Source organism: Mchenga conophoros, linkage group LG11 (assembly GCF_057382185.1).
Source record: "Mchenga conophoros isolate Kocher_MC1m ecotype Shallow Benthic linkage group LG11, M_conophoros_male_GT1.1, whole genome shotgun sequence".
NCBI lineage: Eukaryota > Metazoa > Chordata > Actinopteri > Cichliformes > Cichlidae > Mchenga > Mchenga conophoros.
In genome coordinates this window covers 38,239,165-38,259,033 of record NC_140536.1, presented here as the reverse complement: position 1 = coordinate 38,259,033, position 19,869 = coordinate 38,239,165, and the positions used below count along the sequence as shown (strand labels likewise).

General features: G+C 44.9%; 2 protein-coding genes across 5 annotated transcripts; one reads left to right on the top strand and one right to left on the bottom strand.

Moving 5' to 3' along the window:
• Positions 1–329: 329 nt before the first annotated feature.
• On the top strand, positions 330–19,478 carry LOC146565027 (uncharacterized). Of its 4 annotated transcripts, none has more exons than XM_085292877.1 (5): positions 330–613; positions 816–877; positions 1,160–1,411; positions 1,521–1,665; positions 2,060–2,487. In XM_085292877.1, the coding sequence occupies exons 3-5, from the start codon at positions 1,342–1,344 to the stop codon at positions 2,250–2,252; spliced, it is 408 nt and encodes a 135-aa protein (XP_085149003.1). In that variant the 5' UTR covers positions 330–613; positions 816–877; positions 1,160–1,341; the 3' UTR covers positions 2,253–2,487. The 4 variants fall into 4 exon arrangements, with proteins under 4 accessions (XP_085149003.1, XP_085149004.1, XP_085149005.1 ...); XM_085292878.1 differs by having other exon boundaries at positions 1,157–1,411; XM_085292879.1 differs by lacking the exons at positions 330–613; positions 2,060–2,487 and adding an exon at positions 18,527–19,478 and having other exon boundaries at positions 621–877.
• On the bottom strand, positions 9,755–16,844 carry LOC146565028 (C-C chemokine receptor type 6-like). The gene is made up of 3 exons (XM_085292875.1): positions 16,826–16,844; positions 12,064–12,581; positions 9,755–11,040 (listed from the first exon to the last, which is right to left on the bottom strand). Exons 2-3 carry the CDS (start codon positions 12,556–12,558, stop codon positions 10,405–10,407), a joined length of 1,131 nt encoding a protein of 376 aa, XP_085149001.1. The 5' UTR covers positions 12,559–12,581; positions 16,826–16,844; the 3' UTR covers positions 9,755–10,404.
• Positions 19,479–19,869: the final 391 nt, after the last annotated feature.

Sequence of the window (19,869 nt, the reverse complement as noted above, 5' to 3'; positions counted from 1 at the left end):
CCGAGGGAGCTCGTGACGTACTACCCGGCTTTCTTTAGACCGCAAAGGCCGGTCCTCAGGTGGAAGCAGCCTCTGAATTTGGACACCCCCGCTGTTTCCGGGCCGGCCAATAATAACGGTGACATTTAACGTATTTTATCCGATAAATAAACCCTGTAAAATATATTTATCCGCCCAAACAGCCCTTTTGAATGTCTCCCTAATTCTGAGGTCTCAAGGTTGGCAAGTATGGCCACAACACCTCACTTTTTTTGCCACATTTATTGCAAACCACGGCTCAGCTGTTTGTGGAGGTAAAATACATCCGCACAATTACGCTCAGCCATTATTGTGAGTGCGCACGCCAAGGGGCTGCGAGACATTTATACAGCCGTATTTCGCACATGACTATGAAAGGCGGAAGAGGAAGTAGTTCCTTTGAATGTAGGCAATCCGAATGTTATAGTTTCTTTCCACTGTGTTCCTGTTAATGATAAACTACAAATTTACTCTAAATTACTAAAATATCGATATTTTAATGTGAGAATCGATTCTAGAACATAAATGATTGGTATCGGAGGAATCGATATTTCAGGATCGATCCACACATCACTACTGTACGGACTCCACACTGGTGAGGCACGCTTTCTGTAGCTCTTCTCCCTGTACTAAATTATCCATATAAATTCGGTGTATTTGTCTTTGTTAAGTATTGGCTCCTAGGGTTAAAAGCTCTCAAAGTGTTTTCAATCGCTTTGAGTGAGAAAAATGATATTTGGAACTGCGCTTTATCTGTTGTATCATCCGTTTGTGTGGAACTGACTTGTGTTAAACAGGGTGAGGAGAAGCCTGCTGCCGCTGTGTGACACTGATTTTGCTGCTGCACTCTGTTTTATAGGTATGTGTAAATGTGTAGTTTTTGTTTTATGTGTATAATGAGCTCATGTCCCGAGGCTGTGCTCTGAGCAGTATCTTCAGCCATGTTGGGAAGAGTTAAAAAGTTGTTTGAATATGTATTATGCAATTGACCTATTTTAATGGGAATTTGAATGTTATACGTTATTGTTAGTGATTCCATAATTGTCTCTGTTTTACCCCACTGTAATATTTGATTTTGAAGTGGCGGTTGTGAAAATTATTATTTTGATAAGTTGTATTTTCTTTTATATGATGCAAGCAGAGCTGTACGGACTCCACACTGGGTGAGGAGAAGCCTGCTGCCGCTGTGTGACACTGATTTTGCTGCTGCACTCTGTTTTATAGGAATAAACCCTGTTTCCAGCCAGTCCGTGTCTGTTGTCACAACGCAGTCGACCATTTCACATCTGCTACATGCACGTCTGTGACTGAGACAAACCCGCGATGGCTTCCCTCAAAGCGCTGCTCTCTGCGCTGACCCTGCTGGCTCTGACTGTGGACGCCTCGTCTGGCCGTGAGTATTTCATTTGTTTAAGCGCCGTGTGGCTTAAAGCCGCTCGCAGTGGTGCTGCGTGATGTTTGTAGAGCATAGTTTCAATAAACCTCCCGTTTCCTTCTGTCAGCCGGGTACAGCAACTACAACTACGACCTGTCCGGTCAGGACCTGACCCGTCTCTACAACTCGCCGGTGACGACGGCTGAGAGGATGAAGAGGCCGCTGGAGGGGACGCCAGTTATACTGGGACCACTCAGCCACTCCGGGGTTCGGTCGGTCCGCACTGAACACAGAAACATTTCCACAAACAAACAGAAGTTGAAACCAATAATCTCAATGCTTTTGAAGATCTTTAGTTAGTTTGACTTTAATTCTGAAACATAACAAACAAAAATGTTCCCTCTGTGCCGTTTGACACTGTAAGTGTGGGAACTGAGGAGACTGTTACTGTAGAGTCACAGTTTCCTGTGCTTGCTTGTTTGTGTTTGTCGTATTTTTGTATTCAATAAAGCTCCAGATGTTTTCTTTGGATGGCGGCACAAACATCATACTGTTCCATTAAGACAACAGTGGAGCTTTTTTAATGCATATTCCAGTTTGTACAAACAGCTGAAACCCTTAAATGCATCGTTCTGATCACTGTGCTGTTGTGATTTCATTGTGCAGAAAGCAAGCAGATGTGTTAGACCAACTGAGGTCGACACGTCACATGTGCTGGAATAACAAACACCCCACTAACTGTAAGCTTCAGACAAACGTCTGCACACATTCATATACACAAGAATGTCTACGGATCTCCTTTCTTAAAGGCGTCTCTGACACGAGGAAAGATGACAGTCTGCATGTCTGTGGGAACTAAGGTCCCTGCTGTGGAACAGAGACACCACCACTTCCTCTCTTCACATTACACTGACAGCTGTAACCCTGGATGTCTGTGGGCTTATGGGAAATGCTGTTCACACAGTGACTACTGAAAACAAGATGAAATTATATCAGTTCTTACACATGTCTGTGTGTGACTGAGAGCCTGTTCAGAGGATGGAGGTTTCATAAAATCATAAACGAATAAAACCTTTCAGTGTCAAACGGATTGGGGTTGATGATTATTAAATCATTATTTGGGCTCAGGGACCCCCGGCTTCATCAAAGCTATTAGAAAACTCCATCAGTAAGCAATTTAAAGATAAAGATAGCACCCTTAGGTCTGTGTTACATACATCCTGTGTTTTACCACATGTTTACCTGGAACTACAGAGGGGAGGAGCCATTCTGTACAGGTGAGGGAGAAACAGGAAGTATTCAGACTCCGTGATAGAGGAGGAGGAAAACCAGGTGAGTGTTCATCCTCCTTCTATCCTCAGTCTCCGAGTCATCTTCCTCTCTGCAGAGGTAAGAGAATCACAGCGATTCTTGTGGACTGAAACTCCTCGAGTTTTAGTTTGGCAGATGTTTCAAGTTATTTTACCCCTTCAGGAAAAAACATCATTAACACCTGCAGGGAGGCTTGTAGTGGACTCCGCCCCCTGTTGCTGATAGTAGGGTGCGCCCCTCACCTGGGGACAGGTAACTGAACACAGACATGAAGCAAAGTGGGAGGGACATTCTCACATTAAAACTAATACTTCTTTATTTACAAATGACATTTTTAAGATTTCATTTAATTTCCTGGCAGTTATTTCATGGCTCAGGCTTTGCAGGGCTCGAGCGTTTTGATTGGACGCCCCCTGGTGTCTGTGCTCGGTATCTAAAGTCCAAATGCAGAACTATCGATGAAGACATTTATCAGCTGAGCTCAGTGGACACATCATACGATGAGGGAGTGTTCTGAGGGATCGGGTCGGATCTTAACTTGTTGCCATCAGGTGAGATGATTAGTGAAGAGTAGACTTTATCGGTGAAGAGTAGACTTTATCAAAGTAGATGTCTTTCTGAAAGCACTGTAACTAAGTTTAAGAATATAATCCACCCACTGTTATCATCTCCAATGCCCTGTACCAACACAGAGCAAAGCAGCTATCTGAACGCTACCCCAACAGAGGTCGATCATCTTGTTAATAATTTCACCTCCTCACTACGTACGACTCTGGATACTGTAGCTCCTGTGAAAACTAAGGTCTCTAATCAGAAGTACCTGACTCCGTGGTATAATTCTGAAACACGTACCCTAAAGCAGATGACTCGTAATCTGGAGAGGAAATGGCGTGTCACAAATCTAGAGGATCATCATTTAGCCTGGAGAAATAGTTTGCTGCTTTATAAGAAAGCCCTCCGCAAAGCCAGAACATCTTACTATTCATCACTGATTGAAGAAAATAAGAACAACCCCAGGTTTCTCTTCAGCTCTGTAGCCAGGCTGACAAACAGTCAGAGCTCTTTTGAGCCAACCATCCCTTTAACGTTAACTAGTAATGACTTCATGAACTTCTTCACAAATAAAATTTTTATCATTAGAGAAAAAATTACCAATAATCATCTCACAGATGTAATATTATCTACAGCTACTCTTAGTACCATTGATGTTAAGTTAGACTCTTTTTCTCTAATTGATCTTTCTGAGTTAACTTCAATAATTACTTCCTCCAAACCATCAACGTGTCTTTTAGACCCCATTCCTACAAAACTGCTCAAAGAAGTCCTGCCATTAATTAATTCTTCGATCTTAAATATGATCAACCTATCTCTAATAATCGGCTATGTACCACAGGCCTTCAAGCTGGCTGTAGTTAAACCTTTACTCAAAAAGCATCTCTAGACCCAGCAGTCTTAGCTAATTATAGGCCAATCTCCAACCTTCCTTTATATCAAACATCCTTGAAAGAGTAGTTGTCAAACAGCTAACAGATCATCTGCAGAGGTTTATTTGAAGAGTTTCAGTCAGGTTTCAGAGCTCATCACAGCACAGAAACAGCTTTAGTGAAGGTTACAAATGATCTTCTTATGGCCTCTGACAGTGGACTCATCTCTGTGCTTGTCCTGCTAGACCTCAGTGCAGCGTTCGATACTGTCGACCATAATATCCTATTAGAGCGATTAGAACATGCTGTAGGTATTACAAGTACTGCGCTGCAGTGGTTTGTATCATATCTATCTAATAGACTCCAATTCGTGCATGTAAATGGAGAGTCCTCTTCACACACTGAGGTTAATTATGGAGTTCCACAGGGTTCAGTGCTAGGACCAATTCTGTTTACATTATACATGCTTCCCTTAGGCAGCATCATTAGAAGACATAGCATACATTTACACTGCTATGCAGATGACACCCAGCTCTATCTGTCCATGAAGCCAGATAACACACACCAATTAGTTAAACTGCAGGAATGTCTTAAAGACATAAAGACCTGGATGGCCGCTAACTTTCTGCTTCTTAATTCAGATAAAACTGAGGTTATTGTACTCGGCCCTGAAAATCTTAGAAATATGGTATCTAATCAGATTCTTACTCTGGATGGCATTACCTTGGCCTCCAGTAACGCGGTGAGGAACCTTGGAGTCATTTTTGACCAGGACATGTCCTTCAACGCACATATTAAACAAATATGTAAGACTGCTTTCTTCCATTTGCGCAACATCTCTAAAGTTAGAAATATCCTGTCTCAGAGTGACGCTGAAAAACTAGTTCATGCATTTATTACTTCCAGGCTGGACGACTGTAATTCATTATTATCAGGAAGTCCAAAAAACTCCCTGAAAAGCCTTCAGCTAATCCAAAATGCTGCAGCAAGAGTCCTGACAGGGACTAGAAAGAGAGAGCAGATTTCTCCTGTTTTGGCTTCCCTTCATTGGCTTCCTGTTAAATCCAGAATTGAATTCAAAATCCTGCTCCTCACATACAAGGTCTTAAATAATCAGGCCCCATCTTATCTTAATGACCTTGTAGTACCATATCACCCTATCAGAGCACTTCGCTCTCGCTCTGCAGGCCTACTTGTTGTTCCTAGAGTATTTAAAAGTAGAATGGGAGGGAGAGCCTTCAGTTTTCAGGCCCCTCTTCTGTGGAACCAGCTTCCAGTTTGGATTCAGGAGACAGACACTATCTCTACGTTCAAGATTAGGCTTCAAACTTTCCTTTTTGCTAAAGCATATAGTTAGGGCTGGACCAGGTGACCCTGAATCCTCCCTTTGTTATGCTGCAATAGATGTAGGCTGCCGGGGATTCCCATGATGCATTGAGTTTTTCCTTTCCAGTCACCTTTCTCACTCACTATGTATTAACAGACCTCTCTGCATTGAATCATATCTGTTATTAACCTCTGTCTCTCTTCCACAGCATGTCTTTATCCTGTCTTCCTTCTCTCACCCCAACCGGTCGCAGCAGATGGCCGCCCCTCCCTGAGCCTGGTTCTGCCGGAGGTTTCTTCCTGTTAAAAGGGAGTTTTTCCTTCCCACTGTCGCCAAAGTGCTTGCTCATAGGGGGTCATATGATTGTTGGGTTTTTCTCTGTATCTATGAAGCGCCTTGAGGCGACTTTTGTTGTGATTTGGCGCTATATAAATAAAATTGAATTGAATTGAATTGATTATCTGTCACCCTGTGAAAGTTTCTATGGGACGAACTATTGATCCAAATGACAGTGTATGGAAAAATGTTGTTGATGACAGAATGGGGCGCTCGTGTGCAGGTTCCTTCACTTCACTGTGCATCCATGTCCTCCTGCAGCACAAACTCAACGTTGGTCTCACATGAATAACATTGCATGAACAGCACTGTCTGTATTTGATTACAAAGATATGCCCAGACACAAACTTAGGCCCACCTCTCTGAAGTACGTTATCAATGTGCACATCCTGTCATGTGACCACGTGGATTCCTCTGCCAGAGTCACGAAACTGTATTTCCACAGTCGACAGAGCAGGAAGTAGAAACACAGCGTTAGTCCCATTTTCTTTTTCTTCTGTGGTCAAAGTCTCTGAGTCAGCTGTGCCTCTGTGAGCTGGAGGGGAAATATGGAAGGATCAGCTCAATGCTGGACTGTCTCTGGATTCATTATCCTCTGACCGTCACACTTCTTTGTTTCCCAGTCTTGGGCGCGAGTCTTGTACAGACTTGTTTGTCTGATTCTTGTTCTGCACTCACAGTCAGTGTTGTTGGTTTCTCTGTCAGACTGACTGAACATGAGCGGTTTGGAGGAAGACGAGGACACAGCAGAGTCTCCAGGATCCAGCCGTCTGTCTATGAAGAGCGATCGGTCCAAAAATCCTCCTCCAGGCTTCAGTACTGATCCTGGACCCTCAGGCAAAGAGTAAGAGCCTGTTTGTGCTGTAAACTGATGTCTAAGATGATTCTGCTGCTGTGTCTGTGAGAGCAGCTTCGCTGAGCTGCTCTCACAGACACAGCAGAGCTTCAGTGGGGCTGTTCAACATCAGTTTGTTTTCCAGCAGAGAAACTAGTTTGGCCTGAAAACATCAAACTCACTGAGAAACACATGATCGAGTTCTTCTGTCTGTATCTGTATGCAGCTCAACATCTGTGAGGATTTTTTGATTGAACTGATAACGGGGAGATGGGGCGTAGAGCGCTACATCTCTGCATCAGACGGAGCCAGCTGAGGTGGCATGTCCCACCGGGAGGGGACCCGGGACACGCTCCAGAGTCTATGTCTCTCGGCTGGCCTGGGAACACCTCAGTGTTCCCCCGGAAAAGCTAGAGGAGGTGGCTAGGAGAGGGAGGTCTCTGCTTAGGTTGTTGCCCCCGCAACCCGGCCCTGGGTAATATGACCCCGGATGGGAAAAGACTGGGAAAGCATAAATCTAGCAAATAGTTCAAATCGCCTCTGAGAAACAGCAGCACCTGTCGCAATAAGGACCGCAGTTTGATAGAGAAGGTCTCAAGGGACTCAAGCATTCTTTATGGCCTGGTTTGGTTTGTATGTGTCCATGTACACACGGTTTGAATCAGTCTGAGGGAGAAGGAGCTCTGCTGCCTCGGTACTGTGGAGTGGAGTGAGTAAGATGGGCGGTCCATGATGGGATCAGTGACTCTAATGTCCCTCATCACTCAAATACCTCCAGATTCTGGCCAGTGATGGTTCCAGTCTCATGAACCAGTTTGCTGATCCTGTTACATGCTGACATCTTTGGCACTGATGCTGCCAACCCCCCCTCTGCACCACAGACTGGTAGACATGTATGTATATGTGTGTATATACAGGGAGTGCAGAATTATTAGGCAAATGAGTATTTTGTCCACATCATCCTCTTCATGCATGTTGTCTTACTCCAAGCTGTATAGGCTCGAAAGCCTACTACCAATTAAGCATATTAGGTGATGTGCATCTCTGTAATGAGAAGGGGTGTGGTCTAATGACATCAACACCCTATATCAGGTGTGCATAATTATTAGGCAACGTCCTTTCCTTTGGCAAAATGGGTCAAAAGAAGGACTTGACAGGCTCAGAAAAGTCAAAAATAGTGAGATATCTTGCAGAGGGATGCAGCAGTCTCAAAATCGCAAAGCTTCTGAAGCGTGATCATCAAACAATCAAGCGTTTCATTCAAAATAGTCAACAGGGTCGCAAGAAGCGTGTGGAAAAACCAAGGCGCAAAATAACTGCCCATGAACTGAGAAAAGTCAAGCGTGCAGCTGCCAAGATGCCACTTGCCACCAGTTTGGCCATATTTCAGAGCTGCAACATCACTGGAGTGCCCAAAAGCACAAGGTGTGCAATACTCAGAGACATGGCCAAGGTAAGAAAGGCTGAAAGACGACCACCACTGAACAAGACACACAAGCTGAAACGTCAAGACTGGGCCAAGAAACATCTCAAGACTGGTTTTTCTAAGGTTTTATGGACTGATGAAATGAGAGTGAGTCTTGATGGGCCAGATGGATGGGCCCGTGGCTGGATTGGTAAAGGGCAGAGAGCTCCAGTCCCACTCAGACGCCAGCAAGGTGGAGGTGGAGTACTGGTTTGGGCTGGTATCATCAAAGATGAGCTTGTGGGGCCTTTTCGGGTTGAGGATGGAGTCAAGCTCAACTCCCAGTCCTACTGCCAGTTTCTGGAAGACACCTTCTTCAAGCAGTGGTACAGGAAGAAGTCTGCATCCTTCAAGAAAAACATGATTTCCATGCAGGACAATGCTCCATCACACGCGTCCAAGTACTCCACAGCGTGGCTGGCAAGAAAGGGTATAAAAGAAGAAAAACTAATGACATGGCCACCTTGTTCACCTGATCTGAACCCCATTGAGAACCTGTGGTCCATCATCAAATGTGAGATTTACAAGGAGGGAAAACAGTACACCTCTCTGAACAGTGTCTGGGAGGCTGTGGTTGCTGCTGCACGCAATGTTGATGGTGAACAGATCAAAACACTGACAGAATCCATGGATGGCAGGCTTTTGAGTGTCCTTGCAAAGAAAGGTGGCTATATTGGTCGCTGATTTGTTTTTGTTTTGTTTTTGAATGTCAGAAATGTATATTTGTGAATGTGGAGATGTTATATTGGTGTCACTGGTGAAAATAAATAATTGAAATGGGTATATATTTGTTTTTTGTTAAGTTGCCTAATAATTATGCACAGTAATAGTCACCTGCACACACAGATATCCCCCTAAAATAGCTCAAACTAAAAACAAACTAAAAACTACTTCCAAAAACATTCAGCTTTGATGTTAATGAGTTTTTTGGGTTCATTGAGAACATGGTTGTTGTTCAATAATAAAATTATTCCTCAAAAATACAACTTGCCTAATAATTCTGCACTCCCTGTATATACATATATGTAAGCTTACATGAGGCTGTACGCTAAGCGGAAGGAAGGGGGCCGGGGACTGGTGAGTGTCAGCACCACAGTCCAGGATGAGACAACAAACATCCACGAATACATTGGGAAGATGGCCCCAACCGACCGAGTGCTCAGTGAACACCTCAGGCAGCAGAAACCCAAGAAAGAGGAGGGAGACGAGGAACCACCATGGAAGGACAGGCCCCTGCACGGTATGTACCACCGGCAGATAGAGGAGGCTGATATCCAGAAATCCTACCAGAGGCTGGACAAAGCTGGACTGAAAGGAAAGCTCGAGAAATACCAAGAGCTGGAGAAGACGTGGAGGGTGAAGGTAACGGTGGTCTCCGTGGTGATCGGAGCACTAGGTGCGGTGACTCCCAGGCTAGGCGAGTGGCTCCAGCAGATCCCCGGAACAACATCGGAGATCTCTGTCCAGAAGAGCGCAGTCCTGGGAACAGCTAAGATACTGCGCAGGACCCTCAAGCTCCCAGGCCTCTGGTAGAGGACCCGAGCTTGAAGGATAAACCGCCCGCAGGGGCGTGCTGGGAATTTATTTATTTGTTTAATACACACACACACACACACACACACACACACACAGGCAACAATACCAAAGTATTTCGAGTGCGTTACTGTCACACACATGTGAGACTCTTTTCTGCATATATTTTTGCACAGACTTCTGCTGGGCTGTGCAAAAACAAAACGACTGCTTGAATCAGTTAAGAGCAGCAAAAACTGTCCTTGGAAAAATAAACTGGGTAATTGAGTATTGAATATTTTTCTTGTTTGACCAACATTTTAGTGCATTTTTATTATAAGAATGTGAACATTGGTGAAGAGACGCACTCTGACCTCCAGGTCAGCTAAAACATGCATGAAACACAGTGATTCACCGCCCAGAGTCACACCGTCAGCAGAGCTGCGCACGGCGCCAGGGCGTCCCTTAAAACAGCAGCAGTGCTGAAAAAGGTCGAAGGTACACGAGGAGGCCTCCATGAAGGAGAGATCAGACGAGTTCAAATCAGACGTGTTTTCGCGGTTCTGCACGTTCAGCCGCCGTTTCAGGTGACAAAACACTGACAGTCATCACTCACAAAATAATGACAAAAGAAAGAAAATGCAGGAGTTTGGATATTTCACGATCAAAATAATGAATCAGAATAAGAGGTGCAGCTCGGCGTTAGATCTCTTTATCTTGAGGAATCTCGTCGGTGCGACAGACGTGAATCGCGTTCGGTGTTAGAGACCTGGATCTTCAGAGATCAACCCACGGATGTCTTCACATAGTGAAAGAAGCGCCACTGTTGCTGGACCCGTCCATCGAGCGCAGAGTGGAGGACATGTAGAAGTCGGAGGTGACTCTGGAGAAGCGGCGTGGGGCCTTTCCGAGACACCAAAGGTCCCTGAAGATCCTCCTGAACTGGTTCCTGAAGTTCAGCCCCACCAAGGCGTACAGCATCGGGTTCAGGCAGCAGTGCAAGTAAGCAATGGTCTGCGACGCTGTCAGGGCCATCTCCAGCATGTCCGCCTCATCCCACGAGTACTCCTGAAACACGGTGACCGTGTTGTACAGCAGCACTATGTTGTAGGGCAGGTGGCAGATGATGAACACGGCCACAACCACCAGCATCTCCCACACCTCTCTGTGGTGCTGGAGATTCTTGGTCTTAAGCAGGGTGATGATGATGCCACTGAAGCAGAAGATCGTGATGAAGAGTGGCAGGAAGAAACCCACGCTGATCTGAGTGATGGGGACGTCCACCCTCACCGCCATGGCTGGGCCTTCAAACTTGAGCTCACAGACGTACGCAGGAGTCCTCTGGATATCAGTTTGGTTATCATCGTCGAATACGATGTGATTCATGTGTGACGGCTCGTACCACTGATAGAAGTAGAAGGTGGGGATGGACACGAGCAGAGATGGGCAGTAACGCGTTACTTGTAACGCGTTACTGTAATCTGATTACTTTTTTCAAGTAACGAGTAAAGTAAGGGATTACTATTGCAAAATCAGTAATTAGATTACCGTTACTTTCCCGTAGGAACGCTGCGTTACTGCGTTACTAAAACCGTGATTTTTTTGCGAGAATGTCTCATGACAGTGACGTAAGCAAGTGCGACGTTCGTGACAACAGCTGTGTGCAGATCAACAATGGATCACATATCGAGTGCAGAGAGAGTATGAGCGTGCAGCGTTTAAAGCGTGGAAGTACTGACCTTACTTTGAGTTTGATTCCATAAAAAGTGACAAAAACATTAGTGTCCGCTGTGCGTGGGAAGAAAACTTCTTTTTACAGCGAAAAAAACCCTAAACTTCCAACAAGCACCGAGTAGCTACGACGTAATGGGAAACTCACAGAGAAACTCGCGGATTCTTCCACTGACCGCGGCACACCTGCACCAGGGTAAACCTCCGCCTACCCCGCTCCTGCTTTACAGGTGAAAATAGAGCAAAAGGACCGCTGAGTCTTTGACTTTATTTATTTTCTGCTGTGTTTTACTTGCATCTGTTTGAAAGAGTGAGTGAAAACACAAAAAATATTTTATTTTATGTGCTGGAATGTGTAGAAAATAGGTTTAAATGTTAAACTAATTTATTCAAGTCAGAGAATGTTGCATATAATTAAATGTTTTGCTTGATGCATGAAGTTAAAAGATTAAAACTGATAAAACAAGTTAAAAAAAGAGACTTTTCCATTTGATTACATTTTGTATGATGGATTATGTAGAAAAAGTAGAATTGGGCTGAAAGATCTATCACTTTATCACCTCTTCAGGTTGTAAATCGTGTTTTTAAAAAGTAACTAAGTAACTAAGTAATTAATTACTTTTGAAAATAAGTAATCAGTAAAGTAACGGGATTACTTTTTTGGGGGAGTAATCAGTAATTAGTTACTGATTACTTTTTTCAAGTAACTTGACCAACACTGGACACGAGTATAGTGAAGATCCAGATGATGGCGCAGATGATGGACCTGTATGACAGCCAGCGCCTGCGCCGAGCCTGGGCGATGGCGATGTAGCGGTCGGTGCTGATGCAGGCGAACAGCAGCATGCCGCTGTACAGGTTCACGCTGTAGGAGCCGCGCAGCAGCTTGCAGGCCACCTGCCCCATCGGCCACGACCACAGCTCGTTGTAGACAATGAATGGTAGCGCCAGCACAAACAGCAGGTCGGCGATGGCCACGTTGATCAGGTAGATGTCAGTCATGCAGTTGATCCTCTTGTAGAAGGCGTAGGTGACAATGACCATGCTGTTCCCCACGAGGCCCAGGATGCAGAAGATGGAGTGGATGTACGCGCCGATCACCTTCACCACATTCGGGTTGTTGTGAAAAACACAAAATCCATCATAATCATAATCTAGGTAGTCACTGACATTATATTCATATTCATAGTAGGACATCTCCATGGTGTATGGTTGGTTGGACATCAAATCCTCTGCAGAGTAGATCACTATAAAGGAAGCAGAGAGTAAACATCAAACTACAGCAAAGGTGTCTGATGGACTCACAGTGAAATGATCTCTTGCCACCCTAGTTTAGCACATGACAGTGATGTATATGTATATAAGACAGCATTAAATGGTAAATGGCCTGTATTTATATAGCGCTTTACTCGTCCCTAAGGACCCCAAAGCACTTTACACATCCAGTCATCCACACATTCACACACACATTCACACACTGGTGATGAAGCTACATTGTAGCCACAGCCACCCTGGGGCGCACTGACAGAGGCGAGGCTGCCGGACACTGGCGCCACCGGGCCCTCTGACCACCACCAGTAGGCAACGGGTGAAGTGTCTTGCCCAAGGACACAACGACAGAGACCGTCCGAGCCGGGGCTCGAACCGGCAACCTTCCGATTACAAGACGAACTCCCAACTCGCATTAACACTTTGAGCCGAGCTACAGTTAAGACTGAATATAAACTCTAAAGCTGAATATATTGCACAGTGTTACCCCCACTCCCCCCGCCTCTACCATTAACAAATGGTTCAGCCCACAGCGTGGAGCCGCTATATTTCTTGTTGTCAGTAGCAACCGATGCCTATTATTGTTCCAGAGCACTTTTTGAACAACACCGTGGATTTCACACAGCTGGTTGGTTATGACACTGTGGAAATGGACTGAAGGTGAGTGTTATTAACTCTCAGTGCGCTGCGAATCACATGACTGATTTCAGCTGACATAGCAACAAGCTGCAGCCGCGCTGAGTCTCTATTCCTTCTTGTGTTGAACGTTCGGACTTCCTATTTTTACATTTTAATGACAGGTGACTAAACCCAGAGTTAGGATGAAATATATACAAAAGCTTTGCTTTTTCCTGAATACTATTGTCACACAAAGAGTAAAGAAAGAAAAAAGGCAACACGTGAGATTTAGTTGTTTAGGACGAAGTTTTGGGAGTGATGGCAGCGAGTGAGAGAGTTTTGAGATGTTTAGCATGGAGTGTGTAGTCAGCGTGTTGTGTGTGTGTTGTGTGTCAGTGAGGGCACTAATGAATAATAATAATAATAATAATAATAATGGATACTTTATTGATCCCCATGGGGAAATTACTTGTTTTTCTCTGCATTTGACCCATTCACTCAGTGAAGCAGTGGGCAGCCCACTAAGCAGGCGCCCGGGGAGCAGTGTGTAGGGACGGTACCTTGCTCAGGGGTACCTCAGGGTAGCCGTTAAGTGGATTCGAACCGCCGACCTTCCGATCATGGGGCGACCACTTTACCTACTGAGCTATCCCTGCCCCCCAAAAATAAGTTGTTTGGTTATTTTGTCCGTCTGTTAGTTCACACAGTGTTTCTTCGTGCGAGGTGAGGAACTCTTCGTCCAACCCGCTGCTGTGCCCGCACGATCTGACTCCCCCTCTCACTCTCTGCTGTGGTATGATAGACGACGTCACGAAGAGGAGAGTTCTGGGTTTTTTGTGAATGTGACAAAGGCTGCAGTGCAAACACTGTCTCCAGGTGGAAACAGGAGCAGTGATGCACGTCCTGCTGTCAGGCCTGCAGCTTTGTCCCTGTGCTGTTCTCTGTCTCGTGGCCACAAACTCATTTTCTTCACTGACACCAATGATTCGTGCGGCATCTTATTGTGACACCTGCTTGTTCTCTCATTGTAGTTTCAGTAGTTTTAAATGTTTGTACTAAGACACGCCGGACGCACTGACTTTTAGATAAATAGTTTTTAAAATGTGACAGTTTATATTTGCATTTCAACTTTAGTAAAATTATTCACTAAACATATTTGTGGTTTTTACAGTAAAGCGAATATAACTACGACTAGGATTTGATGTTTTTGTGTGATTTCAGATCAGTTGTGTTACTACAGCTGAATGATACCAAACAAGGCGAGGTAACAAAAGATGTAAGGGTGAAACACAAAGTAGTGAAAAGTGTGCGGTTATGTCGTGCTCCCCAGAGGGTGAACCCAACAAATCATGAAAAATGAGCTTTTTGTTCATGACGGTGCAGATTTCTGACATTTTGTGTAAATTTAAGCAACAATCAGATTTTTCTAACAAAGTGTGAAGCTTCAGTTAGACTTGTGTTTGTAAATGAACCGCCCCATGTTGTGTAGCTTTACCGGGCTACATATTTATTTATTATACAGGCTACACAGTACTTAACATTCAAACTCACACGTGTAACTGAGGTGTTTCATTATGTGGGCTAAAGAAAATAATTCAGTTACACAAATGTGCAGATTCAGTGCATGTGAACCATTTTAACCATATGTAACATATGTGTTTAAAAAGGCTTTGATTTGACCCCCCCCCCACCCCACCCCACCCCATTTCATTTCCATGCCAGCCTAAGAAAATGTCTCTAGATCCACCCGTGCTTCATAATAATTCAATAAAATCCACGTTCTTCATCTGCATCTCTGCAAACACTTAGCAGCATTACTAAAGCCAAAACACGTCTAAAGTAACAGGTCACAGTAACAACAAAAAGGCTGATCAGCAGCAGGAGGAGAGTCTGAGCACCAATCCAGGCCTAACATTCCTGAGAAACACGAACACGCCAAAGTGAAAGCAGCTCGCTTCATTCTGACTGTCAGGTTCAGGAAGGAGGCGACCTGTACGGATACAACCTGCAAATAGAAAACCTGTTTACACCTGTGTGATGTAATGACCTGCAGTGTGAGGGAATGAAGGACCTACCAGCAACGCAGGAGAGGGAGGCAGTTCAAGCAAAGTGAAAGTGAAGCAGCTCAGAGGCAGCGTGCTGTGTGCAGGAAAGACGAAGGACCCACAATGCAGAACAGAGAGTTAACTTAGGACGCAGCTTTATTGCGAGGGAAACTCCTCATTACAATAGACGTGACAAAAACAAACCAAAACTTCAAATGCAGAACTGGGGAACAGGCACCTAGAAACTAAGAATACTTGGGCCACGAAGGGAGGAGACGCAGCACAAAGAGGGCACAATGTGACGAAGAGCATAGGAAGAAGCAGACACTAAATACAAGTGGAGAACAGGGCAAAGAGGAAACACCTGGGAACACGGCTGGCACAGACAAAACAGGGAAGAGCAAAACAGACGGGAGACTAACAAAGTAAAACAGGAAGTACACAGAGATGCAGACTGACTGAATACAGACTAACAATGACACATCATAATGAAATTGACTACTACTAATAATACATACCAGAAAACATTCGGTCACCGACCCAGGACTGCGACACTCATACCTGTGACAGGTAACCAGTTGAGCAGGAAATAAGGCATGGCCTCTCAACTCCTCCTTCTGATTCTTATTCAGCTGGGTCTTCAAAAGAGTTCCTGTCGGATTTCTCAGACTTTTTCTCTGATTTAGTGCTCAGCTCAGATAGAATAATTATTGTGGGTGATTTTAACATCCATGAAAATGATCAGACAGGAGAGGGTTTTCAGGAAACACTGTTAAATGTTCAGTTTCTATGCCACGTGTTAAAACAAGATCTAGAGTGTGATTAAAGTGGTGGGTGGGTTCTTTTACAGTCTAATAACAGATTAAATGCCATGTTGAGGCTGTCATTCTTAGCATCTACATGGATGTTAAAATCACCCACAATAATTATTTTATCTGAGCTGCAGTGACCAACGTTCCCTCTAATGTTTCACGTGTCTGAACACACAAACTCCCTGAGCGGTCCTTGGACCACTGTGAGCGACAGCAGACGTGCACTGTGGTCACGCCAGCATCGAATCATCCAAGTTACATGTTTTATTAAACTAATCAAATTACAGCATTTATGTTAGACTACTTTTAATTAACTGCTTTAGCCCACTTACAATGAAAATTTTAAAAAATTTGGGAGACCACCAGGGGGACGTAAGGAAGATGGCAGCATAAGCTTGCAGCTCCCGGTCAAAACTCGAAAGAAAACCAGAATTCGAATATTTCCACCGCTAAACCGTGTAATAAATGCCATGGAAGGTGGAAGAAGGTCAAAAAGACAAGGAAACATTAAGGACTTTGTGAAACAAGCGGAGCTGGCAAGAGGAGGCAGCGCAGACATGTCCGAGAACAGCGTGCAAGGCGAGCAGATGGAAGGAGATGCAGCTAGCCACCCTCACGCAGACTTCCAGGACATCATTAAGGAAATTCACTCACTTAAAGCCGAGTTTAAAACTGAGTTTGCCACGTTTAAGAAAGACATCACACAAGAAATGAAGGACGAATTCGACAGTTTCAAGAAAGACATACAGATGGACAATGACTCACAACATCCACCGAAGCACCTCAGGAGTTGAATTTTCTTCAATGTCCAAGTCCGTCACCTGATCCTAACCCCGCTCAGCATTTCACTCTGAACTTTGGACAGAAAGGCCACAAACAAACATCAGCTGCAGGTTGGTGCAGTAAAGCTGTGGCAGAGCATTAAACAGCAGGAAACCAGCATTCAGGCTGTCAGTGCCAGCAAAGGGTTTGGAATAAAGTAATAGAAACAATCATTTTATTTTCAGTTACTTCATTTGTCCAAATTCTTTAGAGCCTCTAAAACAAAGGGATTGTGCTAACAGTACTCCAGTTTCTCCCATTTTTAATCCGTTTGTCCAACCCACTGAATTAAAGCTGAAAGGCTGCACTTCAGCTACATCTGACTGGTTTCATGTCACTGTGCTAATGTCCATTAGAAAATAAGTCTCTATACAAATATTTATGGAGCTCCAGAAGTGGAGGCTGCTGAGGGGGCACTACTGCACAAAGCGGCGAGCAGTGAAGCAGCTCGTGTTGCTGAGACGTGCCCGTCAGTCCACCACAGGAGGTTTTTGTAAAGCTTTTATTTTGATATTTTCTTTGACCAGTAAATTTGCATATTAGCTAAATATTTAGTTCCCCGTAACATTTAGATTTAAATATAAAAAGGTACAAATTTTGTCCTAAATGTGTCATAAAATTTCAGCATATTTTAGTTACAGTCTAGAAATCCACGTCAGTAAATCCTTTCATACGTGCAGGTTGAGCTCTTTCTGCTGATGTGATGAAACCTGTTTACGAGCAGCAGCGTGGAAACTCCGGCTCATCTGCCAGGAGACAAACAGCAGAGATAACTGAGTCCAAGCAGGGAGTCTGTCAGGACTATCAAACGTCTCTCTGAGCTGTGACGGGACAAATGTCCACGATGGGTTCCTTCAAAGTGCTCCTCTGTGCGCTGACTCTGCTGGCCCTGACCGTGGACTCCTCGTCTGGTAAAAAGTTTTAATGTTGTGGTGAGGTTTAAAAGCAGCTGCGTGGCTGGTTGTACAGAACACAGATTACATCAAACTAACAGCGTTTCCTTCTGACAGGAGGATACAGCAACTACGACCTGTCGGGTCAGCAGCTCACAGATCTCTACAACTCTCCAGTGTACAAAGCTGAATGGATGGTCCGACCGCTTGGATCCAGTCCACGTTTGGACCGCTCAGCCACACCGGCGTCAGGGCAGGCTACACGCTCACCGCATTTATTTAAAAACCTGCTGCTTTCACTACTGCTGATGTCCATCTGGAATCCACCGTCGCCGCAGAAAAAGACGCTGCCTGAGATTCCTTCAGTTTTCTTCAGTTCCACTTTGCAGCAGCTCCTGCTGACGGCTGCAGTGATGGGTCATCATACCTGAGCCCAGACTGGTTTTTATGTTTCCAGGCTAGAAACGTTTTTAACCTTTGCTACAAAACAAAGACAAACCACGGCCTGGCCGAAGCTTTGACATCACAACTCTTTGCTATTCTTTGAAAAGGCTCAGATTGCGTCCAACTGTTGCATTTCTTACTCTGTCCAGGCTCCGCTGCACTTCCTACATCCTCAGATTCGTTCCTTTGCTTCCTTGAGTTCACAGATGCGCTTTGACAGCTCGAATCTGGGACTCTCAGATGTTTGATGAGCGCAGCGTCAGACTCGTTACGTTTTCTCTTCCCTCAGAGTGACGCTCGCTGATGGAGCTCAGTGGCTGATCCACAAAGGTCAGGACTACGGCATCTCCTCTGACACGGCGGTGACCAGCGCTCGGCACATGAGCTCAGCCTGGAAGGTAAGTCAGAGTTTGAACTGAAGCTTTGAGCCAGACATTTTTGAAAGAGTGATGAGTTGCTGAACATAAAGATATTTCCTCTGTGGAGTAAAATGTGTGTTTCAGTGAATGATGAGCAGTATGGAGGCAGAACGAAGCACTAAAGTGTGCGTTCCCTGCAGCCCGTGTTTCACCTGAGCAGACAGTTTAACGGGAGGAAGAAAGTTGCTGCTTTTGTGAAACGTGGAGGAGAAACCTACAACGCCCTCTTCAACTGCCACGTAGCTTCTATTACAATGATGCTGCAGTAAACCTGATTTCTTCATGATACAGGTGAAAGGTCCCAGACAGCGTCACAGGTGGATGTTGTTGTTCCAGCGTTCACACAGTCCGCTTCATGAACTCAAACTTCACTGAATCTGCATCTGAACGACCACACGGTGTAAGATGTCATGTGCTGTTCTCAGTTTACTACCTGGTAAAGATCCTGATACATTAAATCTGTGCAGTTTTAACGAAGACTACACACAGCCTGCAGCGCCCCCTGGTGTTTGTTTCTAAGTTCAGACATGCCCATTATGATAAACTCCTCAGAGCAGCGGTGGGCAACTCCAGGCCCCAAGGGCCGGTGTCCTGCAGGTTTTAGATCACACCCTGGGTCTACACACCTGAATCACATGATTAGGTCATTAGCAGGCCTCTGGAGAACTTCAGGAAATGCTGAGGAGTCATTTCGCCCTTTAAATCAGCTGTGATGGATCAAGGACACATCTAACACCTGCAGGACGCGGCACTCGAGGCCTGCAGTTGCCTACTGCTGCCTTAGAGCAACATACGTCCCAATCACTGCGTAACAACACATCAGTGTCATAAATAAAACATTAATGCTAAACCAGTTTCCGTCTGTGTGTGCACGTGTTTCCGTTCAGTCTTTTAGTATTCTGACTCTGTTGTCTCTGCACTGTATTCGTGTTCACAGGCTTTGAATCATTCATGACGTAAATCCAAACGAGCTCATTAATGTCACGAGAGCAAACCAACATTTCAAATCAAACACTTCCTGTGTGTCGGTGTGAACGTGGCGGTAAACATTCACCCGGAGACCTTTTGAAGCCTCTTTAGTTCTTCGTGAAGTGAAGCTCTGCAAACTCTCCCACGGGGCTCAGATTCTTCTGCAGTCACGTCACGAACGCCAACACTTCAGAGACGCTGACGTCGGCCTGAAGAGCAAACTGATTATTGTGCAGATTGCCGT